This window comes from Capra hircus, chromosome 16 (assembly GCF_001704415.2).
Source record: "Capra hircus breed San Clemente chromosome 16, ASM170441v1, whole genome shotgun sequence".
NCBI classification, from domain to species: Eukaryota; Metazoa; Chordata; class Mammalia; order Artiodactyla; family Bovidae; genus Capra; species Capra hircus.
Genome location: NC_030823.1, coordinates 34,329,772 through 34,357,250, shown reverse-complemented (window position 1 = coordinate 34,357,250; position 27,479 = coordinate 34,329,772). Strand labels below are relative to the sequence as shown.

The 27,479-nt window shown below is 38.1% G+C and overlaps 1 protein-coding gene across 4 annotated transcripts in view; it reads right to left on the bottom strand.

Annotated features, from left to right (window-relative positions):
* Window positions 1–27,479, bottom strand: part of RGS7 (regulator of G-protein signaling 7) — a 471,995-nt gene that overhangs the window by 53,424 nt on the left and 391,092 nt on the right. For all 4 annotated transcript variants that reach the window (XM_018060280.1, XM_018060278.1, XM_018060279.1 and 1 more), the window contains exons 6-9: window positions 21,671–21,722; window positions 13,013–13,077; window positions 11,566–11,642; window positions 11,378–11,459 (exon numbers count right to left, since the gene is read on the bottom strand). In XM_018060280.1, coding sequence (XP_017915769.1) covers window positions 11,378–11,459; window positions 11,566–11,642; window positions 13,013–13,077; window positions 21,671–21,722 — 276 coding nt within the window. The remainder of the gene's footprint in view (window positions 1–11,377; window positions 11,460–11,565; window positions 11,643–13,012; window positions 13,078–21,670; window positions 21,723–27,479) is intronic.

The following is a 27,479-nucleotide window of genomic DNA, read 5'->3' as shown; positions in this document are numbered from 1 at the left end:
TTTTCTTTCAACACAAAATATTTCACTCTGCTCTCCTGCTTGCATGATTTCTCAAAGTCTGATGCAATTGTTAATCTTTTTCCTCCCTATGTAAAGTGTTTCTTTTTCCTCTGGCTTCTTTGAAAATTTTCACTTTGTTTCCACTCTCTAAAATTTAAATGTGTTATGTCTAGGTTTGGATATTTCGATATTTAGTCTGGTTGGTGTTCTCTAAGCTTCTTGGTTCTCAGTTAGCTATTAATTTTCAGAAATTATGGGTCATCACTGCTTCAAATATTTCTTCTCTTCTTGCTCTCTTGTTTGTCTTTCTGGTATTCCTATCATATGTATGTGACACCTTTAATAATTATTTCACAGCTCTTGTCTTTTTCATCCTTTTTCTCTTTGCAGTTGGGCTTTGAAATTTCTACTGACATTTTTTCAAGCTCACTGATTATTTGCTTGGCCATGTCCAGTGTATTTACGAGCATATCAAGTGCATTCTTCATTTAATGTTAAGGCATTTTTTATTCTAACATTTTCTTCTGATTCTTAGAGTTTCTATATTTATGTTTATACCTTATCCTTTATTCCTTTATGTTGTTCATTTCCTCCACGAGAAACCTTAGCACATTTTTCATACTTGTTTCAAATCCTTAGTTTGATAATTTCAACATCTCTGCCATATCTGAGTCTGATTCTGATGCTTAATGTGCCTGTTTGAGCTGCTTTTTTTTTTTCCTTTTACTCTATGTGAATTTTTTGTTGAAAGCCAGATAACATGCATTGGGTAAAGGCCCTGAGGTAAACCGGTGTTTATTGTGTGGCTTTATGCATATCTAGCTAAGAGGTTAAGCTGTATTTACTATTTTCTTTTGTTATATCAGAGATAAACTTTCCTCTGCTTTCCTTGCTTTTGTCTCCCCAGTTGTTTTCAGGTTTCCCTTAGGCTTTTTAAAACACAAACATTATTTACTTATTTATTTATTTTTGGTTTTGCTGGGTCTTCATTGCTGCAAGGGCTTTCTCTAACCCGACAAGCGGCGAGGGGCAGGGGGGTTACTCTTTGTTGAGGTACACAGGCCTCTCATTGCAGTGGCTTCTCTAGGGCTCCTGAGCTTCAGTAGTTGCAGTTCCCAGGCTCTAGTGTACAGGCTTAATAGCTGCGGCACATGGGATCGGCATGTGGGATCTTCCTGATCAGGGATCAAACACATGTCTCCTGCACTGGAAGATGGATTCTTATCCACTAAGCCACCAGGGAAACCTCTCTCTCAGTTCAGTTCAGTCACTCAGTTGTGTCCAACTCTTTGCGACCCCATGGACCACAGCATGCCAGGCCTCCCTGTCCATCACCAACTCCCAGAGTTTACCCAAACTCATGTCCATTGAGTCGGTGATGCCATCCAACCATCTCATCCTCTGTCGTCCCCTTCTCTTCCTGCCATCAATCTTTCCCATCATCAGGGTCTTTGTCAATGAATCAGCTCTTCACATTAGGTGGCCAAAGTATTGGAGTTTCAGCTTCATCATCAGTCCTTCCACTGAACACCCAGGACTAATCTCCTTTAGGATGGACTGGCTGGATCTCCCTGCAGTCCAAGGGATTCTCAAGAGTCTTCTCCAACACCACAGTTCAAAAGCATCAATTCTTCGGCGCTCAGCTTTCTTCACAGTCCAACTCTTACATCCATACATGACCACTGGAAAAACCATAGCTTTGACTAGATGGACTTTTGTCAGCAAAGTAATCTCTCTGCTTTTTAATATGCTGTCCAAGTTGGTCATAACTTTCCTTCCAAGGAGTAAGTGTCTTTTAATTTCATGGCTGCAGTCACCATCTGCAGTGATTTTAGAGCCCCCCAAAATAGAGTCCGTCCTTAAGGCTTCCTAAATAAGGCTTGAGATGTGCAGTTTTTTCTTTTGCAGTTCCCTGTTGTTGTTTAGACTCTCTTAATGTTGTCGCTGGTGCAGAGGGAGTAGAAGCATTCTATAGTTCTAGGATTAGGTGCCAGTCTTTTCGTGAGCCTATGCTCTGGGGCTGTAACCTTTACAAATTTCTCTCCAATTTTTTTTTTCCCCTCACTTGGGTGAGACAAACATTAGTCTGGTATTTCCTTTTTTGTGTGGTGGTGAGGTTCCTCTACAACTCCGATCAGTTTCTCTTAAAGGCAGATCTTGTTAAGAAGATGAGAATGTTCTGAGAGTATTTGAAAATAGTTCCTTTACAAAGGGATTTCTCTTCGGATTTCACTGTGAGAATCTAGCAGAATTCCTGGAGGTAAAACTCACAAGTGTGTGGTGTCGCCTCAAGACCGGGCTCCCTTGGAGTTTTAACTTTCAAGTTAGTTTTCTCTGAACCTCCAGCAATTTGTCCATCACAGGTTAAGTTTCTTACCCCAGTATTTGTTCCTTGGAGGTTTCTGCTCTTGGGCTTCTGGTAAGTTGTGATTTCCTATATTCACCTGTCTCTCCAGTTTTGGGGACTTATAGCATTTTGCCTAATGACTTCATTCTGAGATGTAAGAAAAATTGTTGATTTTCAGTTTATTCAGCTCTTTTACTTATTGTGAGATTAAAAGTGATAATTTCCAAGATCTTCCAATGCTGGACTGGAAGTCTTGACTTATTTTTTAAAACTATTATTGATTTTTCTTACTGTATATGCAAACACATTAAATTTTAATTTTAAAACAGATTAGCATAAAAAGATAAAATCAACAGAATTTCAGCATTCATAAATATCATTGATATTCATGTATATACCTTTTCAGTCTTCTCTCTACATATCTGCCTCTCCCTCTGTCTTGTCTATCTAACTATATACCTATCTTTCCATCCACCTGCCTATCTATTTACTTATGCCTCTTGCAACAATCAAAGAATTAAAATGGACCTTTGGACCTACGAGTATAAGATTGTATGCAAATATATGGTCATATTACCTTTTAAAAATTGTTTGAAAATTTAATAGGTAAAAATATAAATGTTTCCCATTACATATTTTACTTCTTTGATATTTTCTCACTGATGTATGAGTTCTATATATATAAATAAAATTACTCCCTTATTATATGTGATAACATATAATATCATTCACCTTATTTTTCTATTTTATTTTGAGGTCTGCATTGCTTTTGAACCTAAATTAAAGAAACTGAGATGATGGTTTTGTGTGATAAACAAAAGTCTGCAGTAACTTAAGTTGAATCATGAATGTAACAAGTTAGTGAAAACAATAAATTGAAAATCAAAATTATGGATAACATAATGGAGTGTTAACACTATGGAAGTTAATTTAGCGTCAATATATAAGGAAATCCTCTACTGTCATATAGCAAAATACTAATATAGTAATGGGGATAAACAAATTATAACTATATGCAATAATATGAAAGACTCTCAAAAGAAGATGTTGAATATGAAAAGAGTGATATTAATAATTCCATTTATATAAAGACAAAATAAGCAAACCTATCTATGGTATGAGAAGTTACCACTGACCTAGGCAGCAGTGACTGGAATGGTCCCTGGCAGGGCTCTGGGATCCTGGTGCTTTTGTTGTTGTTCGGTCACTCAGTTGTGTCTGACTCTTTGTGACCCCATGGGCTGCAGCATGCCAGGCTTCCCTGTCCTTCACCATCCCCCGGAGCTGTTCAAACTCATGTCCACTGAGTCAGTGATATCGTCCAACCACTTCATCCTCTGTTGTCCCCTTCTCGTGCTTTCAATAGTTTCCAGCATCAGAGTCTTTTTCAGTGAGTCAGCTCTTCTCATCAGGTGGCCAAAATATTGGAGCTTCAGCTTCAGCATCAGTCCTTCCAATGAATATTCAGGGTTGATTTCCTTTAGGATTGACTGGTGTGATCGCCTTGCAGTCCAAGAGACTCTCAATAGTCTTCTCCAGCACCATAGTTTGAAGGCATCAGTTCTTTGGCACTAGGCCTTTTTTATTGTCCAGCTTTCACATTTGTATATGACTACTAGAAAAACCATAATTTTGACTAAATGGACTTTTGTCGGCAAAATAATGTTTCTGCTTTTTAATATGCTGTCTAGGTTTGTCGTTGCTTTGCCAGTCAAGGCTGGTGAATTGGTTCTGTTCAATTCATGAAAATTCACTGTGCACTTAAGCTTGTGCAATTTTCTGTATGTAGAGATCCTTTAGAAAATTATTATTGAGATATAATTGACATATAACATTATGTTCACTTCAGGTATACAATATAATGATTTAATACATGTGTATATTACAAAATAATATTGCAATATACGTATATATTGCAAAACTAGATAATAAGTCTACTTAACATTCATCACCACACAGTTTAAACTTCTTTCCTCATGATGAGTATTTTTAAAATCTACTGTCTCAGCAACTTTTTAATATACACTTTGGTATTAGTGACTAAAGTCAAGGTGCTGTACATCATATCTCCAGGATTTACTTCTTTTAAAACTGGAAGTCTGTATCTGTTTACCCGCTTCACACCATTTCTCCCAGCATCCCAACCCCCAACAGCTAGCATCCACCAATCTGTATCTAAGAGTATATTTTTTGGATTCTACACATAAGTGAAATGATATTGTATTGGTCATTCTCTAACTTATTTCACATGCCCATGCTGTCACAAATGGCAAGATTTTATTATTTTTATGACTGAATTATAATTATGTTTGTGTAGGTACATATGTGTACACAAACACACATGTACACACATAAGGGACACCTCATTTTATCACACTTTTTATTGTTCTTAACAGATGTCACATGCATATCAGTGCTCAGTCATGTCCCACTCTTTATGCAACCCCATGGCCCATAGCCCCCCAGGCTCCTCTGTCTATGGGATTTTCCAGGCAAGAATAGAATACTGGAGTGGGTTGCCATTTCCTCCTCCAAGGGATCTTCCTGACCCAGGGATTGAACCCACATACTTCTCTTGCATCTCCTGCATTGGCAGGCAGATTCTTTACCACTGTGCCAGCTGAGGAGCTACAGATACTGCATCATTGTACAAACTGAAGGGGTTTGTGACAGCCTTGCGTCAGGCAAATCTATCAGCACCATTATTCCCGCAGTACTTGTGCATTCTGTGTCCCTGAGTCACCGTTTGGTAATTCTCACAATATTTCAAACTTTTTCATTATTATTATATTTGTTATAGTGATCTGTGATCTTTGACATTACAACTATGACTTGCTGAAGGTTCAGATGATGGTTAGCATTTTTGAGCAAGAAAGTATTTTTAAATGAAGGCATGGACGTTAGTTTTTAGACATAATGCTCTTGCACACTTAATAGCTCATCATATCATGTAAACATGACTTTTATATACACTGGTGAAGCAAACATTCTGTATGACTTGTTTATCGTGGTGCTCTAGAACTAAACCTACACTATCCCTGAGGTATGCCTGGGTCCACATTTTCTTTATTCACTCACCCATCAATGAACACTTAGGTTGCATCTGCTGTAAATAATGTTGCATTGAACATGAGGGTGCTTTTTTAAGTTCACGTTTTCATTTACTTTGGATAAATACCCCAAAGTGGAACTGCTGGATTATACTACAGTTTTATTTTTAATGTTCTGAGAAACCTCCTTACTGTTTCCATAGTGGTTGCACCAATTTACATTCCCACCAAGACAATGCACAGAATTTTGCTTCATATCCTCACCAACACTTATTATCTCTTATCTTTTTAGAACTGCCATTCTAAGTGGTGTGAGGTGCTATTTCATTACGGATTTGATATGCATTTCTATGTATGGTATACTTCAATACAATTTTTTTTAAAAATATCTGTATCTTAACCTAATACCAGGTTCCCCCTACCCTCCTCAACAAAAATGTGCCAAGGTGATGCCCGTCATAGTGTATCTGCAAGAATATTTATAATTGTGGTCTTATGCTTTATAGTTTGCAGTATAAATAATGTTCACCCACAGTACTGCCTTAAAGTATAACCCTAGAGCTCCCATAGTTCACTATGGATTTCCAAGGTGAGAGGAGAGGTGATTCACTCTATACGGCTGACTCTACCTTGCACATATGAATGTGCCCAGGTTCCCTACACTCCATCTCTTTAGATCAACTTTCAAAGTCAGGGTTAACTAACTTGATGGTAGGAGTCCTTTCACAAAGAACACATGTATAAAATCATCATATTGTACACTTTAAGTATCTTATAATTTAGTTTGTCAAGTACACCTCTATGAAGCTGAAGAAAATGTAACTAAATCATCATATTGTACACTTAAAGTATCTTACAATTTAGTTTGTCAAGTATACCTCCATGAGGCTGAAAAAAATGTAACAAACAAAAAACCAAAGTCAGTGCTAAGGGTATAAGGGGCACCACAATGGGGCCATGAGGAACAAGTTTGGTTCCAGATATCAGGATCATTCTACTTTGAAAGGCCAGTTCACTAGACTACATTTTCCCTCCATGATGGTTGTATTTCCTTAGAATCACTTAGATCTAATTCAGTAGGTTATGAAAACTTTGAATCTTATTGAACTTCTCAAACTTCTTACGCAAATTTATAACCTCTTCTTCAGACACTTTTAAACCCCAAATTTTAATGGGCTTTGTGCATACACATACATGCTTCACTAGACTCTCCACACTAATTTATTCAAAGAAAAAAAAAGATTTATAGGAAATGTACAGAAAATTTCAGACAAACTCTCTGATCTTCAAGAAATTATAATATGAAGATATTAAAACAAGTACTAGGAAGTTAGTGTTAATGAAACTCTTTAGCACTGTGACAAACAGAATTTTTACTGCAATTTAACTAGTTGCTCAGTGGAGAAGGAAATGACAACCCACTCCAGTATTCTTGTCTGGAGAATCTCATGGGTGGAGGAGCCGGGTGGGCTACAGTCCATGGGGGTCCCAAAGAGTTGGACACGAATGAGTGACTTGGCACCCAACTAGTTGCTCAAACTTAGTTAACATAGACTAAGATGGTTAGATCATTGCCGACTCAATGGACATGAATTTGAACAAACCCTGGGAGATAGTGGAGGACAGAGGAGCCTTCTGTGCTGCAGTCCATGGGGTCGCAACTGACTTAGCAACTGAACAACAACAATAAGACTCCGTTAGCCCTTGAAGAGGCTTTATAAAAGTATCAAAACACTAAATACACAAGTCAACCCATATCCCAAATTATCTTTAACATTTGTTACAATTTGGTCTATTTCCCCTACCATTATCTTGAATATAGTAAGTCCCCTATATATAAATGAGTTCCATTCCAAGAACACCTTGGGAAGTCTAATTTTTTTCGTTAAGTCTAACATTGTTAGCCTGTGTACCCAACTAACACCATTGGCTATCTAGTACTGTGCTGTAACAGGTTTACAATACCTTTCACACAGATAATACATAAAAACAAATAAAAAATAAAGAAAACATTTTTAATCTTATAATACAGTATCTTGAAAGATACAGTAGCACAGTACAACTGGCATATAGGGGCTGGCATCCAGTGAACAGGTAAGAAGAGTTACTGACGGGAGGAGAGAAAGGAAGTGGGAGATGGTGAGCTGAAGGACTGTCAGCAATAAGAGATGGAGGGCAAGCTGAAATTTCATTCATGCCTAAATTTGATGGCAAACATTCTGGTTCCTTGTTGGATTCAATTCTATCTTCTTGAGAAAATGATCCAGGGATGTCTGAGTAGTAGCCCTTTTTTTCTCATCATAGATGACATAGTAGCACTGGATTTCATTCTGAACGGCTGCTACAACCTTCATATACCATTCTGTGTTTGGGGCCTGTGCCTCAAAAGCTAACCGTGCCTTCTCAAATAAAGAAAATCCCTTTGCCATTTCCTGTGCTGTAAATCTCCTGTTCATTAGTTACTTCTTCTTTCTCTTGTCCCTCTTTGCCCTTTCTCTGGGCTCCAATTCTATCAGGTTTTCATTAGTAAGTTCCCTGTGTTGCACAGCAAGGAGTTCAGTGAAGTTCTCCTCTTGTAGATTGACTAATAGCTTGAAATAAATACACTGTACTACTGAATTCTATGCATTACTGTACAGTAAAGCACGCAAAAACACAACCACTTGTAGAGGATGTTTGCATGTGACAATGTATGCCAGACAAGTGAACCAACTTATGTGTTCGGACATGAGGGCGCACATTCTCAAGTTTGCACCTTGAAGGTTCAGATGTAGGGATATACTGTAGTTAGTGTTTGACAATTCTGTCTGGAGTCCTTAATAACTGAAGAGTCCTTCTCAGTGTTATGACTTTATTTTTTTTTTTTTCGGGAGTAAACATGGACGTACTTAGGGAAACTAAATTTATTTCAAAAAGGTATTAAATGCAATAAACGAGTATACTGTGTTAAGTGATTTCACTAAAAAAATCACAATACATATATTTTCTACATCTCTAAGTATAAACTCATAATATTTTATAATAGTCTACATTAAATTTAAGTATACCTTAAAGATTCTGAGCTTCTTTTTGAGATTTCCCCTTCCTGACTATAATTCTGGCTAATTGTTTCCAACCTATTTCAATTAAATAAATGACAGCATCACACCAGATCAAATCAAAGCAAACCAAACAAAATGCAATATAGTATATCACCTTGACTTAAACTAGTAAAAGTTTTATCAGGATTAATTGTTCTCAGCTAATGGTTTTTTCTGTGGTCATGTATGGATGTGAGAGTTGGACTGTGAAGAAAGCTGAGTGCTGAAGAATTGATGCTTTTGAACTGTGGTGTTGGAGAAGACTCTTGAGAGTCCCTTGGACTACAAGGAGATCCAACCAGTCCATTCTGAAGGAGATCAGCCCTGAGATTTCTTTGGAAGGAATGATGCTAAAGCTGAAACTCCAGTACTGTGGCCACCTCATGCGAAGAGATGACTCATTGGAAAAGACTCTAATGCTGGGAGGGATTGGGGGCAGGAGGAGAAGGGGACGACAGAGGATGAGATGGCTGGATAGCATCACTCACTCAATGGATGTGAGTCTGAGTGAACTCCAGGAGTTGGTGATGGACAGGGAGGCCTGGAGTGCTGCGATTCATGGGGTAGCAAAGAGTCAGACACGACTGAGCAACTGAACTGAACTGAACTGAAGGTTTAAGAGTAGGATTATGCAAGAGGAAATAAAATGAAACAAATCAACAAATAGTACTGCTAGGATAACTCCATTTTTGTCTTTGAAAACAAAGATATTAATATATTCATAAATCTAAAGCAATACAGGAAAAATATAATTATATAGCTTAAAAGTGTTTTAATTAAATTGTTATACATCTGTGAAATTTGAATAGAGAGTCTTTTATTCCAATGAGAATATTACTTTCTATACTTTAAAAACAGGCAGTAGTGTATTCACAATTTTGTAATAAGACTTTTTCAAAACCAAAATAAAAATAAGGACATTTTTGGAGGTATAGTTATCTTAGAAAGTTCTTCTTATTATTGTTTATTTAACACTACAGCCAGTGAATAGAAGTATAGCTTGTGTATTTTGCTGGGGAAATAGCCATTAAAAGCTCTTTGAGGAATGTCTTGCTTAACAATCCTGCCAGCATCATCTCTGTCAATTAATCCTCAGTAAGCACTCAGCGTTCTAAAATCCAGACACAAGGCAGGACCTGTGTGACTGATACGGCCTCCAGACAAGTGTCATCTCTTCACGTGCACCTGGGACCACTTCGAAAACATTTCTTCTAACGGGATACTAAGTTGTAATATAAAAAATAACTAACTGAAGGTAGGGTTGGATTAGGCGCATTACATTCTCAGAAACGTGCAGATAACCCAAAGCTCTATTTTTTTTTCCCCCTCTGGAAAATAAACAGTAACCAAGAACTGTATAACATGTTCATTTTAAGAGATATAAAGCCCCGCAGAGGCATCCGCAAATTGAATAAGGGAAATGGAACTAACAGCTTCAGGGTGGTTTCTGCCTCCAGGCGCTCTTTGGGAGGACTTTCTAACTGAACGTCTAGTGAGGGGTACAGCAGGGCCCCCTGGAGAACATTCATACGTGCCTTGCTCTGTGGAGAAACAGGACTGGAGCCTACTCACAATGGTTCCAGGGCACATAGAAGGCACGGGACTGGCTGAGTAATTCCTGGGCAACTGAACAGGCAAGTGTGTTGAGGTGGGATCAGTTTACATGATCTGAGAACATGAGTTTTTGCTGTGGAATAGATGTGGGGAGAAAAGGGGATCTGACATGGAGCAAGCCCTCTTGAGTTGCCAAGAGTCATCAGATTTAAACTAGGCTGGAGATGGGCCATCAGATGTTCAGGAGCATAAAGTGGATGAACATGAGGACATAACTTATTAATCAGTTTCTAGAGATGGCTTAAAACAAGCAAAAATCCTACTTCATATCCTTGTAATACTTATGCATGTGACCTTAACAATCTTTTTCACACCATGAGAAATAAAACTCAAGCTGAATTTTGAGTAGGAAAGACAGTTAAGTCTCAATTCTAATTTTTTGTGAATTCAAAAAAATTCCATATGCAATCTGACAGTTGAATTAATATCTAGAATTTAAATATCTATAAAATTTTAATTTTAATCATCCATATATAGACATGTATATACAAACCTTTGGAAAACAGACCTGTTTTGGCCCATTCCCACAGGTAGTTGAGAGGAAAATTTTAAGATAGTCTCAAAGAATCTCGATTCATTTCTTGCTGTGATCCTGTTATTTAATAATACTATATAAATATCATTCTCTAGGTCTGTGTTTAAAGATATAAGCTCATAACCATTGTTTAACTCCTTACACAAAGTTTTCTGGTATTAATCAAGGTTGTTTGTTATTTGTTACTCTGGCTCATATGGTTTAACATTACTAATACTATAATATTACTATATAAGAAAACCAGCTACGTTATTGTATATAGAGTCAATGACCAGTTACATCATTAGAAGAATGAGCTAAGCTGAAGCAGAGCCACCTAAAATGTTTCCATTAAAGCTGACATTCAAGGCAGGCTATTAGTACGTTTTAAAAAAGAAAACTTAGTGGAGGAATAACATTTTAACTCATACTTTTACTATGAATTCAGAAAAAAAATGTAGATTGGAAGCCATGCAAAACTACTTTGTTGCAGACTTTTTTCCTTCAAGTGTATGAAAGTATCAAGCACCTCAGAAGCCAAAAGTGAGTATGCAAGTAATGTCATGTTAGAAAAATGCAGTCTTGTAAATTAAATATTATACTATTGAATACTCTAGTCACTTTATATAAAAGTGGCACTCTTCTCCTAAATTCACCATGACTTCGGGGGCGGGGGCGGGGGTGGCGGGAAATGGAATTACTACATTCTTCCTTTACTTTCCAAAGGCTGAAATTATGAATTCAGACAATGTTGGTGCATGTGCTTACTCACCACAGGTCTGTGTACATCCCAGAAGGCTCTCTCTTGACTATCAAGGATCTTCCTTTCAATCTTGTCTCTCTTCTTGTCCACTCTGTTAACATCACAACAATGAAGAGTAAGCAGTGTTAATCATAGTGCCTCTGTGGATAAAAGGCCACAACTTGAACAAATCTTCCAAAAGACTCACAAGGACTCACTTTGCTTGTGCTTCTGCTTGCATAAAAATGAACTCCCACTTCCGGGCAAATGCTCTCTGTAGCCTGGCCAAGCTCTCCTGTAAAATATACCATGGAGAAGACATTCTGGAGCTCAGTCTTACTATGCCCCCTTCTAGTTTATCTACCATATGTGAAAAGTGAAAGTGGAAATCACTCAGTCGTGTCCAACTCTGCGACCCCATGGACTACATAGTCCATGGAATTCTCCAGACCAGAATATTGGTGTGGGCAGCCTTTCCCTTCTCCAGAGACTCTTCTCAATCCAGGGATCAAACCCAGGTCTCCCACATTGCAGGCGGATTCTTTACCAGCAGAGCCACAGGGAAGCCCCAAAGCTATCTGTTTCTGTCCGGTTGCATACCATATGTACTTACCAAGAAAACAAATAAAAATTCCTTGGAGTAAGTGTACTTGGAATGATAAGTCACACTCACTAAATGCAGCTAATCCTCAAATTAACAGTCACAGAGGACATAGGAAAGCCTATTACAAACATCAATATTAGTGAATATGACTAAAACCCCCAAATACTAAACTTACATTAAAAAGTGCTCAAGAGTAATCCATTGGATTTTTCTTTGCGCATTTTACTGAATAAGAAATTAGTACATTTCTACTACTGATTCAATAAGTTTATCTGGTTTTTGAGAAAAATGTAAACCTTTGGCCCCCCTACTACCCATTTACAGATAGTGCTTTAAGTTTAGTAAATCAGAAGATAGCAATCATCTGAACAGATTACATGAGGTCAATTTAATCTGCTGATGGTGACCAACCTAAAGATTTTGCAAAAACCATTTTTCAGTGTAAACACTCTTTAATTCTCTAAGTTTGGATATCTTCATTATATATAGTGTATATATATATATATATGTGTGTGTGTGTGTGTGTGTGTGTGTGTGTGAGTGTGTGTGTGTGTGTGTATGTATACACATAAAGATTTTGGGCTTCCTGGTGGCTCAGTGGCAAAGAATCTGCCTGCCAATGCAGGAGATACAGGTTTGATCTCTGGGTCAGGAAAATCCCCTGAAGAAGGAAATGGCAATCCACTCCAGTATGCTTGCCTGGCATAAATCCCATGGACAGAGAACCCTGGAGGGCTACATTCATGGAGTCACAAAGAGACATGACTTAGTGACTAAAAACAAATGACAACATACATAAAACTTTTACATTAAAGTCAATTTTAGCAAATAATATATACTTCCTACTTCTTCCCTGAATTTGTGTGTTTAGAATTTCATCATCACTGTGAATGATGAGAGGAAGTAAGCAAGTAAGGGATATAGTAATTATGCTGTCCCTCCCTGGAAATCTGATCTCTAAGATTCATGAATGTAGAAAGTTCAGAGTGCCCAGAAATGACCATAGGCCTTATTCTTGCTCATCTTATACCTTTCTTTGCCAGGAAGTCCTTGGTACTTACAGCTTCATAGTCGGCCAGCTCCAGCCTTGCTTTGTTTTGCATTGTTCTTTTGCAGAGGTAAACCGCTGAAAGGGGGAAAAAACCACAATCATTTCTTGCCTGCTTATTTACACTGAGGCACTAAAAATAAAAAATAGAGCATTATAAACCAAAGCATATTGGTCTTTGTCATTTTTCCCCAAGTTGTAAATTTCTGATTTTATCATTTTTGGGGGGGCAAAACAAATAATCTGTAACATCATCACTGAAATTCAAGTGAGGAGAAAGTGTTAGTCGCTCAGTGGTGTCCAACTCTTTGTGACCCCAAGGACTGTATCCTGCTAGGCTCCTCTGTCCATGGGATTCTACAGACAAGAATACTGGAGTGGGTTGCTATTCCCTTCTCCAGGGGAATCTTCCCAACCCAGGAATTGAACCCAGGTCTCCTGAATTGCAGGCAGATTCTTTACTGTGTGAGCCACTCAAACACAGTGGTAATTTTAAAAGGTGTTATAAGAAAATAGACATGTTTAGAAGCTTGGTAACTATTTCATATATCATTAAAAGTTCTCTCAGGGTACTGTACTAGCCTCTAGACAGGATTTAACCTCCAAAAAGCACTCAGCAACTGCTCAGTCATGTTCCAGTGATTCCATTCTATGAAGTTCCTCTTGACACATTTTAACTCCAAGGCATTTCATCTGGTGGTTTGAACTGAACAGTCAGTCAGCTAAGCAGAAGAATTCTAGGTCCTTCCTATAAACTAAGCAGAGATGCTGTTCTTCCCCAGCTGGTAAACTATATCTAAAAGAGAAATGTTTATGACGGCTTTACAATTCCGGCCCTTTGCCTCCCATTCCAGGAAAATCAGCCTGAGGAGTAGTACTGGAGCTTGACAAACAGCATGGTGATTTGAGAGTACAGTGTGGTATCCCTTACTTTTATTATAACAGCTGCCCAAAGCTTCACAGAGTCCAAAGAGCAACAGTAGGAGATTGAGCAGCCTTGGAATAATATTTCTAGGCCTGAAGAGAAACTTCTTTAACAAGAACCTGACACCTCAGACTTAGCATGAAAGCATAGCTCAGGTCAGTCACAGAAAACTTGTCTGGCCAGAATTGTTCTAACAATGATAGAAATGCAAAGACACAGCACATTTGTTTTTATTTTGTTGTTCAGGGCTAAGTCATGTCTGACTCTATGTGGTCCCGAAGACTGTAAGCTGTCAGGCTCCTCTGTCTGCGGGATTTCCCAGATAAGAACACTGGAGTGGGCTGCCTTTTCCAACTCTGGGGGATCTTTCTGACCCAGGGATGAAACCTATGTCTCCTGCATTGCAGGGGGATTCTTTACCACTTAGCCACCAGGGAAGCCCCACAATTGGTGTTTTGCATTTTAGTCACTACGTCATGTCTGACTCTTGCGACCCCATAGACTGTAGCCCGCCAGGCTCCTCTGTCCATGGGATTCACCAGGCAAGAAAACTGGAGTGGGCTTCCATTTCCTTCTCCAAGGATCTTCCTGACCCAGGAATTGAACCCAGGTCTCCTGCACTGCAGGTGGATTCTTTACCAACTGAGCTATAAAGGAAGCCCCACATTTGGTATATGTCCTTAATAGCTGAGAAAAGTAGCAACTATTCAATATATTACTGAAAGTCTTTACTGAATGCTCTGCTAAGTTAGATATCAGCAATCTTCTATTTATCTCACTTTTTCCTGCATTGAAAACTTGGCCCATAACTTGTGACCTTGACTGAACAAATCCTGTCACTCTCTGGAACTCAGCTGCCTCATCCTTAGCTGAGATGGTCAAATTGGATGACCCTCCAGCTCTGAAATTTCATTACTGGATAAAGTCATGATTTAACACTGACATGGACATTCTGAGTCAAGGAAGAGTTGAAGGGCATGCAATTGCTATGACGAAAGAAAATCTGGAACCTTGCCAGGTGTTCAAGTTTACTCTCTGACTTCACTTTCTTCAGGGTTCCTACAAGAGCTTTTGTCTAGCGGGATTTAAAACAATCTAAATCTCCTTCAAAGGGGATGACAGAGGACGAGATGGTTGGATGGCATCACTGACTCAATGGACATGAGTTTGAGCAAGCTCTGGGAGATGGTGAAGGACAGGGAAGCCTGGCGTGCTGCAGTCCATGGGATTGCAAAGGGTCAGACATGACTGAGCGACTGAACAACAACAAAATCTCTTTTCTGTTAAGAGAATATAGAAACAAAATACTAAAATCCCCACACCCTCTCCTTGCTTAAGGAAAATGTGAAACCAGACATCCAAATTTCTTGTTAAGCAGGTTTTAATTAAAAGAAAAAATTTTTTTTTGGCAAATCACTTGGACTTAGAAGCAGTCTTATTTCAGCTCTATGCCACAAAAAAATGTCTATTATCTATCCAGAAAGTCTTAGGATATAGAATATTTACCTCCTAGGGTATGAAGTTTCTGTTTCTTAACTTCCCAGGCCGAGAAAATTTCAAAGACCAAAACCTGACTGAACAATAGTCTGCACCTTACCAGCCACTCTATATTAAAACAATGAAAAATAATGCCTCTGTTGTTGATTTGTGTACTCACTAAGAATGTTTTTCAACTTTAATTGCTAGACTTGAGGAAATTGAGTCTTCATGAAATAGTATCGCTAATTTGTAGATGGACTGCAGCATGCCAGGCTTTCCTGTCCTTCACCATCTTCCAGAGCTTGCTCAAATTCATGTCCATTGAGTCAGTGATGCCATGATCTTACTTCTTTGAATGTTGAGTTTTAAGCCAGCTTTTTCATTCTCCTCCTTCACCTTCATCAAGAGGCTCTTTAGTTCATTTTCACTTTCTGCTATTAGGGTAGTGTTATCTGCATATCTGAGGTTATTAATAGTTGATAGAGCAATCAAATATCTTCATTCCAGCTTGTCCTTCATCTAGCCTGGCATTTCACATGATGTACTCTGCATATAAGTTAAATAAGCAGGGTGACAATATACAGCCTTGATGTACTGCTTTCCCAATTTTGAACCAGTTTGCTTTTCCATTTCTGGTTCTGTTGCTTCTTGACCTGCATACAGGTTTCTAAGGAGGCAGGTAAGGTTTGCCTATTAGTGCTTACTTATATTCTGACTAATTGTAAAAGACCCTGATGCTGTGAAAGATTGAGTGCAAGAGCAGAAGAGGGTGACGGAGGATGCGATGGTTGAGTGGTATCACTGACTCAATGGACATGAGTTTGAGCAAACTCTGGGAGATAGTGAAGGACAGGGAAGTCTGGCGTGCTCCAGTCTAGGGGGTCGCAAAGAGTTGGACATGACTTAGTGACTGAACAACAATATTATAAATGATCTCACTTATACGAGAACATTTTTTTTTAATTTTTAAATTTTCCCTTTCATTCTTTGATCGTCAAAAAGTCTGTATAAGGATTGTAAGCAGTCTTTTATTTTCATGGCCACCACAACTATTTTTCTTCAGTAAAACTTTAAATGGAATAAATGAGCTTCCTGTAGTTATTAAGCCTAAGCAAAATGGGAAGTCTGGCTGTACACTGACGCTGTCAAAGCCCTTTTTATCGTTGTTGTTTAGTTGCTATGCTGTGTCCAACCCTTTCACCACCCAGTGGACTGTAGCCTGCCAGTTTCCGCGAGCCGAGGGACTCTCCAGGCAAGGATGCTGGAGTGGGTTGCCATTTTTGCAGCAGGGGATCTTCTCCACCAGGGATCAAAATCACCTTTCTTATGTCCCTTGCATTGGCAGGTAGGTTCTTTACCATTGGGCCATCTGGGAAGTCCCAGAACCTTTCTATATAGGCTAGAGGTCCTCAAAACCTCCTGGAGGAAATAGAGCATTGGCTGAATATTTTGGGGCACAAACCATCATTCTGCAAGATAACGCAAGTTCTGGACAATTTTCATTGTTAAATTGCTAAAAGTTCCTTATGTTGAGAACATGTCTGCCTTTCTGCAGTTGGCATGCATTGGTCTCAGTTGACCCTAGGATGAGATGAATGAGGCATCTGCCTACAGGGTAAGTCAAGAGATTGCCAAATTACCCACTAATCAAGAAAATAAATAATACTTTAATGTAACATATCAGAGAAGGCAATGGCAACCCACTCCCGCACTCTTGCCTGGAGAATCCCAGGGACGGGGGAGCCTGGTGGGCTGCCGTCTATGAGGCCACACAGAGTCGGACACGACTAAAGCAATTTAGCAGCAGCAGCAGCAGCAGCAATGTAACATATGCAAAAATAAAACTGCAAAAAAATCTACAATGAACAAAATATAAAAGTATTCAATAAGGACATGCTCCAACAGGGCCAGGATTTGGGTGAAGTGAATGAGGTGAGTCATAAAAGTATAGCATCAGCTCCTGTCTTTATTGGAAATTTCAATTTCTTGAGGTCCACGTTCTATTTGAACACTGGAGATTGCACCCTTAACAGGAGACAGATGAAAGATGTTGGTTGATGTGTGTTCATCTGCAGGAATTTCAATGTGCCTTGTTTGCTTATAATATCAGTGAACTTCCCATCTCTCACTTCTGTTTGAGTTTTCTATCACCACTATAGTCTCTACTTCTTACCACAGTTCTCTAAAAAACTTCCTTGGGTCTTGGCCTCCAGCTTTCATTGCAATCCCTTTATACTAGATGATTCTTGATGTAAATACATGGGAAATTCATTCCTGACTCCATTTTAATTGGATTGGATAATTTTTTGGACTTGGGTGAAAAAATATCAGAAATATCACACAACTTAATTTTCAAAAAATGGTGTTTTTTTCCATGGCCCTTAACACGATCAACATATCCTATTTTTCTACAAAACCAAGGTAATCATGGAAAAGTGTTCCTCCATATAAACTGGCTTGTAGATGTTTATGTTCTTCAGAGGCTTTCCAGTAAGTTTCAATTGGTGATGGAAACAGACATTAGATATTGACAGAATATAAGAAGCATTCCTTAAATCTTCTTTAATCAATAAGCTTTGTTTGTCCCAAGCTGTTTCAGAAAAAACAGCTAAGTAATCACTATTATTTCTGTTGGGCCTTCCAACCCAACTACAGCATCAACATCCTCTTCATAAGAAAGTGTTCATGCTTTATAAATGTTCTTTAAACAAACAGTGGTGGGAAATTCAAAGTTGGATACTTTGAATCGCTTCTATACTTGTACGTAAAAAGAAAAATCACAGAAGACAAAGCATCATTGCCTATAGGAGTGGTATAGTGTCTGAGATCATTATCATTTCACTTTCTCTTTGTCTATAACCTTTTATTGAATATTTATCTTATTGTTCACTTGTATAATAATACACTTGCATATTAATCTTCACTTGTATAATAAAACAAGCAAATGAGACATAAACAGGTATATGTTTATTCAGGGGAAAAAAACAAACAGAATAATAAAGACTATTCCTACTTTTAGTTAAAAATTAAATGCTCTCCAGGTTTGGGAGAAAGTTTAGACAATGACTCTCATTAAATGGACTCTGACAAGAGCTAATGTTAAACCGAATGACATTAATAATTTTGAGATGACTGACTTTGAGAGATGTTCCATAAATTATTTTCTGTGTAAGCCATGCCATTTCCTCATGTTTAGCACTAAAACATTAATCTATCATGAAGTGTTGAAATATGAACTGCAATTGTAAACACTAACATATTCATGAAAAACACAAAAGATATATTGAGAGAACATTAAGAATAAGAATTTGCTTTTATGCAAGGATCAGGGAAAGCGTATCTGTCAGTAAATAATAATGACAAGTGAAAACAATTTTGATCCATTAAGTATGACAGGAACAATACCAGTTTTCTTAGGCATATTAACTTTGATTCATTCAACAATTTTAGGGATTCAGTATTATTATCTTTTTTTCTTGAAAAGCAAGCAGACAGGCTCAGAGATGTAACAAGCCTTGCCCAAAGTTACACAGTTGGTATGTCGCTGTGACATACCAACTGAGTTCAGGTCTGTCTGCCTCCATCACCTGGATTTTTCTCCATGAGCTCCTTTTCGGATGTCCAGGTGTTTTCTTCACTAGTATGCCATACTCTTTGGTGAAATAATTCCCAGGCACCATCCCAGGTTAGAACTGGACATGGAACAACAGCCTGGTTCCAATAGCGAAAGGAGTACGTCAAGGTGGTGTATTGTCACCCTGATTGTTTAATTTATATGCAGAGTACATCATGAGAAATGCTGGGCTGGAAGAAGCACAAGCTGGAATCAAGATTGCTGGGAGAAATATTAATAACCTCAGACATGCAGATGACAATACCCTTATGGCAGAAAGAGAATAACTTTCACTCTTGATGAAAGTGAAAGAGGAGAGTGAAAAAGTTGGCTTAACACTCAATATTCATAAAACTAAGATCATGGCATCTGGTCCCATTACTTCATGGCAAATAGATGGGGAAACTGGAAGCTTTGACAGACTTTATTTTTTGGGCTCCAAAATTACTGCACATGGTGACCGCAGCCATGAAATTAAAAGATGCTTGCTTCTTGGAAGAAAAGTTATGACCAATCTAGACAGCATATTAAAAAGCAGAGACATTACTTTACCAACAAAGGTCCGTCTGGTCAAAGCTATGGTTTTTCCAGTAGTCATGTATGGATGTCAGAGTTGGACTATAAAGAAACTTGAGTGCTGAAGAATTGATACTTTTGAACTGTGGTATTGGAGAAGACTCTTTAGAGTCCCCTGAACTGCCAGGAGATCCAACCAGTCCATTCTAAAGGAAACCAGTCCTGAATATTCAAGGATGGATGCTGAAGCTAAAACTCCAATACTCTGGCCACCTGACGCAAAGAAATCACTTATTTGAAAAGGCCCTGATGCTGGGAAAGATTGAAGGCAGGAGGAGAAGGGGATGACAGAGCTTGAGATGGTTGGATGGCATCACCGACTCAATGGACATGAGTTTGAGTAAACTCCGGGAATTGGTGATACAGGGAGGCCTGGAGTGCTGCAGTCCATGGGGTCACAGAGTCAGATATGACTGAGCGACTGAACTGAACTGAACAATCCCAGGATGGACAAAACTCTCCACAAAGTTCTCCAACTCAGATATACCAATCAGAAAGCTGTGTGTTTGTTTGTTTTTAAGTAACTTCTTTCTTTAAGTATCTCAGTTTCGAAGAATGTGTACCCTGAAAGTGTTAGTTGCTCAGTTGTGTCCCACTCTTTGCAATCCCATGGACTATAACCTGCCAGGCTTCTCTGTCCATGGGATTTTCCAGGCAAGAATACTTGGAGTGGGTTGCCATTTCCTTCTCCAGGTGACCTTCCTGACCCAAGAATTGAACCCGGGTCTCCCACATTGTAAACAGACTCTTTACCGTCGAGCCACTTGGGAAGTATACCCTGCTGGGTATCCTGGATGAAAAAAAGCAACATTCCCCCCACTAGAAAAGAATCATCTATTCTATTAATTGTTAAGTACTCTGGTTTTTAGATTGTTTTCCGTAAGTTATGTTAGTTTGAATTTTTGGTTGGCACATGACCACCTGGATGAACTATGAAATCCACATTTGACAAAAATGAGGGATGACTTCATTGGTTTTTTATGGACTTTCCTATGGTTTTCTATCAAATGTCTTTCCAGGAGGCAAAGAAAGCCAGATTGCTGTCAAGTTTCTGTCTTTGCATATGCTGGCCCTTTCTCTGCCTCAAATGCCTTCTCTGCCTTGCTTCCTGAAAAATTTCCCCTCTTTTAAAATCCACCTCAAATGCTCTCAGTTCTTTTGTGAGATCACTCTGGAAACCCTCAAAGTAATTCTCTTATTCTTACAAACTTCCATCTATTTTACATATACCACTATTAACATTCACTAGGCACTTCACAGCAACTTCTTTTGTGTAATTCTCTTTTCTCATCTAGCCTATGAGTTACTCAATAGTATAGATAAAGTCAGAGTCTCCTTATCCCAGCACCTACTACGGCCCTTGGCATTGAAACAAAGCCTCAATAAATACTCGTAAAAATGATATTTAAAAACCATACAATATTATGTTTGAAAACTGTAGCCTTCAGGAAAATGTAAGAAGTGGCACTTATTAGGAGCCTGTTTCCTTGAAGAGTTTAATTAAAATCATGGTTGTTGAACTGAGTTAGACAGAAGTAGATTTGAAGTAGACTGAAGTTGATTCACTATGATTGAATTTCCTACTGTATCTTTTCTTTTGTTTGCATTTGGCCTTTCATGTTTAACAAAACCTTCTGCTAACAGAATCACAAGATCCCTCAAATAATAGTGAGAAAAGTGCAGTGTGGAAGGCAAGGGACTTACTACAAATCATAGCTAAATAGAAGAGCTGAACAAAAATTATGGCTCTCCGAACCCCTTTGTTACTCTTTCCAGTAGACCAGTGTGGTACAGAAAAAAAAAAAAAATAGTCCTTTTAGGTTTATTTATAGCTCTTTAAGCTATTAAAAAAAAAGTATTTTTTTAATAGTCACAGGAGACACTATAACATGGAATAAGCTGCCACCAGATTTGGTGACTTTCTAAACAAGGTCATTTATAAATTCAATGTTAGAAATATTACTCTCATATTGAAAATTTTAGTATTCTCTTCTCAGTGACAAACAACAAAATGCAAGCATTGCTCATCCATACATAATGGTACTGTCAACAATAAAATGAGGAGATATTGCACTGACCATAGTCTGTGTTCTCCGGCTCCCAACAATTTGATGGCCAAAAATAGGGTGTCTGTGGAATGAAAAGAAGTGGAACTTAGGTTAAACACGTAAAGAATTAGTGGGGCTCCTGGTTTATGAGCCGTGTTTATCTTCAGCAATCATCTAGAACAGTTTGCTAACAATGTGTTTTATTATCTAGAAAAAAATACTCAGAGAGGCACTGTAAGGTTTTCCTTTTAAATTTACTTTGCTAATCAATTGTTCAGCCTCTAAATAAGTACAGCATGTATAAAAAACAGCGTACCTTTGCTACAATTGTATGTCATCTGATATAAAGGTAAAAGGACTGGTTGCACTATTTATATAGAAGTGTTAATCCACAAGGACTGAAAGCAAAGTATTATATTCACTAAGACTCATGATGAAATAAGTTTATATTTAGCACATTATTTTTGTTGATTCATGTATTTCATCATTGCCCTCCATATATCCAAAAGCACAACCATCAGAATCTTTCCTTAAGATGGGCAAACAGTTGCCTGGCTCTATTAATTATATAATGCAGTTCTCAACATTATCCAGCTAGATTAAAACAACTTTTCTCCTTCACTTTAAAAAACATTTCTTCATAGAAACACTTACTGCTCTAAATTTTTAAACTGCACAAGTCAGAGATTAGTTTTTTAAACTAATATCTTAGTTGACTGCTTAACAATAGACATATATGATTCTGTCAAATTCTAGAAACTGACTGATGAAACTACAAAGAAAATGTCTGATCGGGAAAACCAATTATTATCATCAGCAGATTATATTTTCTGATAGGCCTTTTCTAGCCCTGATGGCTGGACATGCTCGACTCCAAACCCTGAGCAAACTCCATGACTATCTGTCTGCTGTTTCAAATCGTTCCTTGGACGATGATGGCCCTGGGATTCAATGGAACAGTCTCTGCAGACATCAGACTTGTGGATCTGATTATATTTATTTGTCAATTACATTAACAATCTGTGTGTAGCAAGCATATTTGGTGTAATCTCTGATTGCGTGCATGCATGCTCAGTCACTTAGTCATGTCCAATTCTTTGCGACCCTAAGGACTGTAGCCAGCCAGGGTCCTCTGTCCATAGAATTTTCCAAACAAGAATACTGGATTGGGTTGCTGTTTTTTCTTCAGATGATCTTTTCAACCCAGGGATCGAACCCATATCTCCTACCTCTCTTGCATTGGCAAGCGGATTCTTTGCCACTGTGCCACCTGGGAAGCCCAATCTCTGATCACCAGTTTGATAATTCTGCCTCCTAGAAGAGGGATTCTCAAGGAGGGGAAAAGGGTAATTGGGAGAACTTTTTGCATCTCTGAGAGAGGGTCCTTCCAAACTGTTCAGGACCCCCAGGGGATTTGATTCACTTTCTATACTTTCTTGGAAATTGCTCCGGTACCATAAAGAAGGCTACTAATACTAATTCTGTATATAGGTGAACAAATTTAGAGGGTAAGAAGGTTGAAGCACTAGATAAAGGGGGATATCAAGGCTTTATACAGCACTCCCTCAGTGGCAAATGAATTCACTTAACCCAATTTGAGGGCAAAAGTGGGTCACTGTTCTAGGGGAAGCATAGAGAAACATAGAAAAAAAATCTTCTTTTCATGCAGGCTGGTAGTGTTTGAGATACTTCTCAGAGAATGCATTATTCCCTTTGGGTTGCTTCTTTAGTTTGGGGGATGTGTGTGTGTATGCAAGCATATTTATTTAATTTTTAAAATATTCACTCTAGTCAGACTGGTCAAACACATACTTTTTTTTTTTTTCCTCAAAACTACCAGGAATGTTTTCATCAGTATTCTTACAATTTTATTTTTCTATCATTTATTTAGTGAAAACTCCCCGACTGTAAAATAGATAATTGAAACTATTTTATCCTGTGATATTATGTGGAAAGATGCTTCCAAGTCTTCCAAAGAGACCAAACCAGTCAATACTAAAGGAAATCAACCCTGAATATTCATTAGAAGGACTGATGCTGATGCTGAAGCTGAAGCTCCAATGCTGTGGCCACTTGATGCAAAGAGCTGACTCATTAGACAAGACCCTGATGCTGAGAAAGACTGAAGGCAGGAGGAGAAGGGAATGCCAGAGGATGAGATGGTTGAGTGTGTCGCATCATTGACTCAACAGACATTAATTTGAGCAGGTTTCAGGAGATGGCAAAAGACAAGGTCGACTGGTGTGCTGCAGTCCATGGGGTCACAAAGAGTCAGACACGACTAAGCAACTGAACAACAATAACATTAAGTGGAAAAGGCATAAAACTAACACTCTTTACTAATATTGCAATATTTTTTTCTTGGAAACATATTTTGACTTATAGTAAAAGACAATTTCTTCCCCAGATGGCTCTAGTGGTAAAGAACCTGTCTGCTAATATAGGAGATGTAAGAGACATGGGTTTGATCTCTGGGTCAGGAAAATCCCCTGGAGGAGGAGAACAAGTCGCTCCAGTATTCTTGCCTGGAGAATCCCACGGACAGAGGAGCTTAGTGGACCACAGTTCATAGGGTCACAAAGAGTCAGATGTGACTGAAATGACTTGCATAGCACAAAGCACAAAAGGCAATTTAAAGAGTAACAAATCTTATAGTTTGCTGGAATTTAAAAATTTACTTTCACAGTTCAGCTAGACTGTAGGACACGTTAGTGTTTTTCAGAGTTGGGTTCTTTAGCTGTGATTAAACAGATTTAAAACTGTCTAGCCATCACTCAGTAATCTTTGGCACATATACTAATGTGATGAAAGTCATGAAAGTGGTCTGGATAATCACGTCAGATCTCAATTTCAGTTAGCGAGGGAGAATAATTAGACAATTACAAGCTTACAGTGCATACAAAAGTCACATGATTGAAAATTTACACAATGCAGCATACCAGTGAAACTGTTTGTCTCAACTTATGACCCAAAGCTTCTTCAGATTCCCAATGATGGCCAGAATCTCAATCATTTCCTGAAGCAATTATAAACACAACATTGCAAGCTTCCTAGTTTAATTCATGAATTTTAAAATCCTTTCATGGAATTGAATTTCAATTTAATGTAATAAAGAACTTAATGCTGCCTGGAACCAATGCAAAAATGGAAGCATATACCTTGAACAATAATGTGTTTTCTATTTCTAGAGCTGTTCAAGTGTAGATTAATTAATGCCTTGGTAGACACTGTAGCAGGAATTAAATTATCCCTGACTTTAGTGAGATTTCTTTTGTTTGCTTTTAAAACCTTGGTTTTAAGATTGTATGGTTATTAGATTTACAAATATATCATATTATATCCTATTTTGAACATGTGTATATGTCATTAAAGTATTTAACATTAATTCATATAATTTAAAAGATTATCTATCATCTACTGGAAGGAATGATGTTGAAGCTGAAACTCTAATACTTTGGCCACCTGATGTGAAGAGCTGATTCATTTAAAAAGACCTGATGCTGGGAAAGATTGATGGCAGGAGAAGGGGACAACAGAGGATGAGATGGTTGGATGGCATCACCGACTCAATGGACATGAGTTTGAGTAAGCTTCAGAAGTTGGAGATGGACAGGGAGGCCTGGTGTGCTGCAGTCCATGGGGTTGCAAAGAGTTGAACATGACTGAGCGACTGAACTGAACTGAACTGATCATCTGTTTAGGTATATCAAACTTGGCAATCTTCTGCCTGTACCTAGAAGTAATGTAAGAGATCTGGGTTTGGTCCCTGGGTTGGGAAGATCCCCTGGAGAAGGGAAAGGTTACCCACTCTAGTATTCTGGCCTGGAGAATTCCATGGACTGTACAGGGTCGCAAAGAGTCGGACGCGACTGTGCGATTTTCATTTTCACTTTCAAGACATCACTACTAATTTTCAGCCATGCCTCAGCTAATTTGTTTTGAGGGAAATTTTTAATTCAATAATTGTCAAAGGTAGATTATATTCAGGGCTTCACAGGTGGTGCTAGTGGTAAAGAACCCAGCTGCCAATGCAGGAGACATAAGAGACCAGGGTTCAATTCCTGGGTTGGGAAGAACCCTTGGAGGAGGGCATGGTAACCCACTCCAGTATTCTTGCCTGGAGAATCCCATGGACAGAGGAACCTGGTGGGTTACAGTCCATAGGACAGCAAAGAGTCGGACATGACTGAAGTGACCTACCACACACACACACACACACACACACACACACACACACACACGCAGATTATATTCAATGCCTCCCTTACAGATATATTAATCTTATACATAGATGATTTTACTTGTAAATTGACAGTAAAGATGGATAAAAGTTGGTATTTTATCAAAAAATATCTTTCATTTAGAATTTGTAAAAAAATATTTAGGCCTAATGTTTACTTTATATATGAAAAATTCATATAAGAAAATAAGATTTTATGGAAAATATAACCCTGCAATACCAAAGTAACTCCTTTAAAAAATCAAAAAGTGTTAGTAGCACATACAAAATTTCTTTTCTAATAACTAGTAATTTTTATTCACTAAAATGCTAACCTTAGGACCACAAGTTACTCTAACTTAATAATAAGCTATTTTAAGCACTATTACTTTAAATTTAACTGTTCTAAGGATAAAGCTTCATTTTTTTAAAGACTTTTAAAATTAAGTGATCCAACTAATTTCAATTGCTTGAATACTTAGGTCAGTATCACAATTTCAGGAGGTTGCATTATTTCCTAGCTATTCAGTGTAAAATCCAATGATTATTTCCTGGGATAGAAGTGCTCTGTAAGAGTGAGAATACTCTAGGAGGACAATGAGCTTTGAGAACAACTTTTTTTCAAAACATATTCCCTCTGTTCTCTGCTTCCCCAAGCAAGTCCTTAGGCACTCAAGTCAGTTATTTAATCAATAAATCAGAGCTAGTGAGAAGAATGCTCCAATGTCTAAAAGTGGGACAATGGGAAGAATCCTCTGAAAGTACCTAGAGCTAGAGTTTGAACTCTGGCATTATATGTGCCTTAATTTTACAGACTGGAATCCACTAGTCAGTTACTAATGAATCATAATGTCTAATGAAATGTAGAATACACTTCAGGTAAATCATCGTAACTCAAGTGTCAACTGTGTGCCCAATGACCAAAATTGGAGTCCATAATCATTTCCTCAAAGATTATTCTTTATAGGTATCTCATTTGAAAATGACTTAGAATAACTCTTGTCAGTTAATAAGTTATCTAAGATGGTCTCCTATATACATGCAAAGCATCATGCGTGTCCTTCATAGACTTTTTCAGTCACCAAGTCATTTCCAACTCCCATAGACTGCAGCATGCTAAGCTTCCCTGTCCTTCATTATCTCCTGGAGTTTGCTCAAACTCCAGTTCATTGAGTCGGTGATGTCATCCAACCATCTCGTCCTCCATTGCCCCTTTCTCCACAGACTTATAGAAGGTCTCAGACATGCAGAGGATATGTATTTATTAGTTAATTCTATCCTGGAGCTTCAAGCATTCCCATGACTGGTTGGACTGTAGATGGCTCTGGATGACATAGGGTCCAGAGTATAACAAATTTAGTTACCATCTCTCAACTTCCTTCCTAGCAAATAAATATAATTTACAGATGACTCTCTCATTTTCCTGAATTCCACTGTCACTCTGAATTTTTCTCAAATTTTTTATATAAAATGTAACTTCAATCATTACACAACTCAGCTTTCACAAATTATTAATTAGATTCTAACTAGCTCAAGTCAAAGTAAAATAAATCAAGTCTCAAAATTTCTGTACAAGCAATGAAAATGCAGACGTGTTTTTACTTTTAAATAATACTTTTA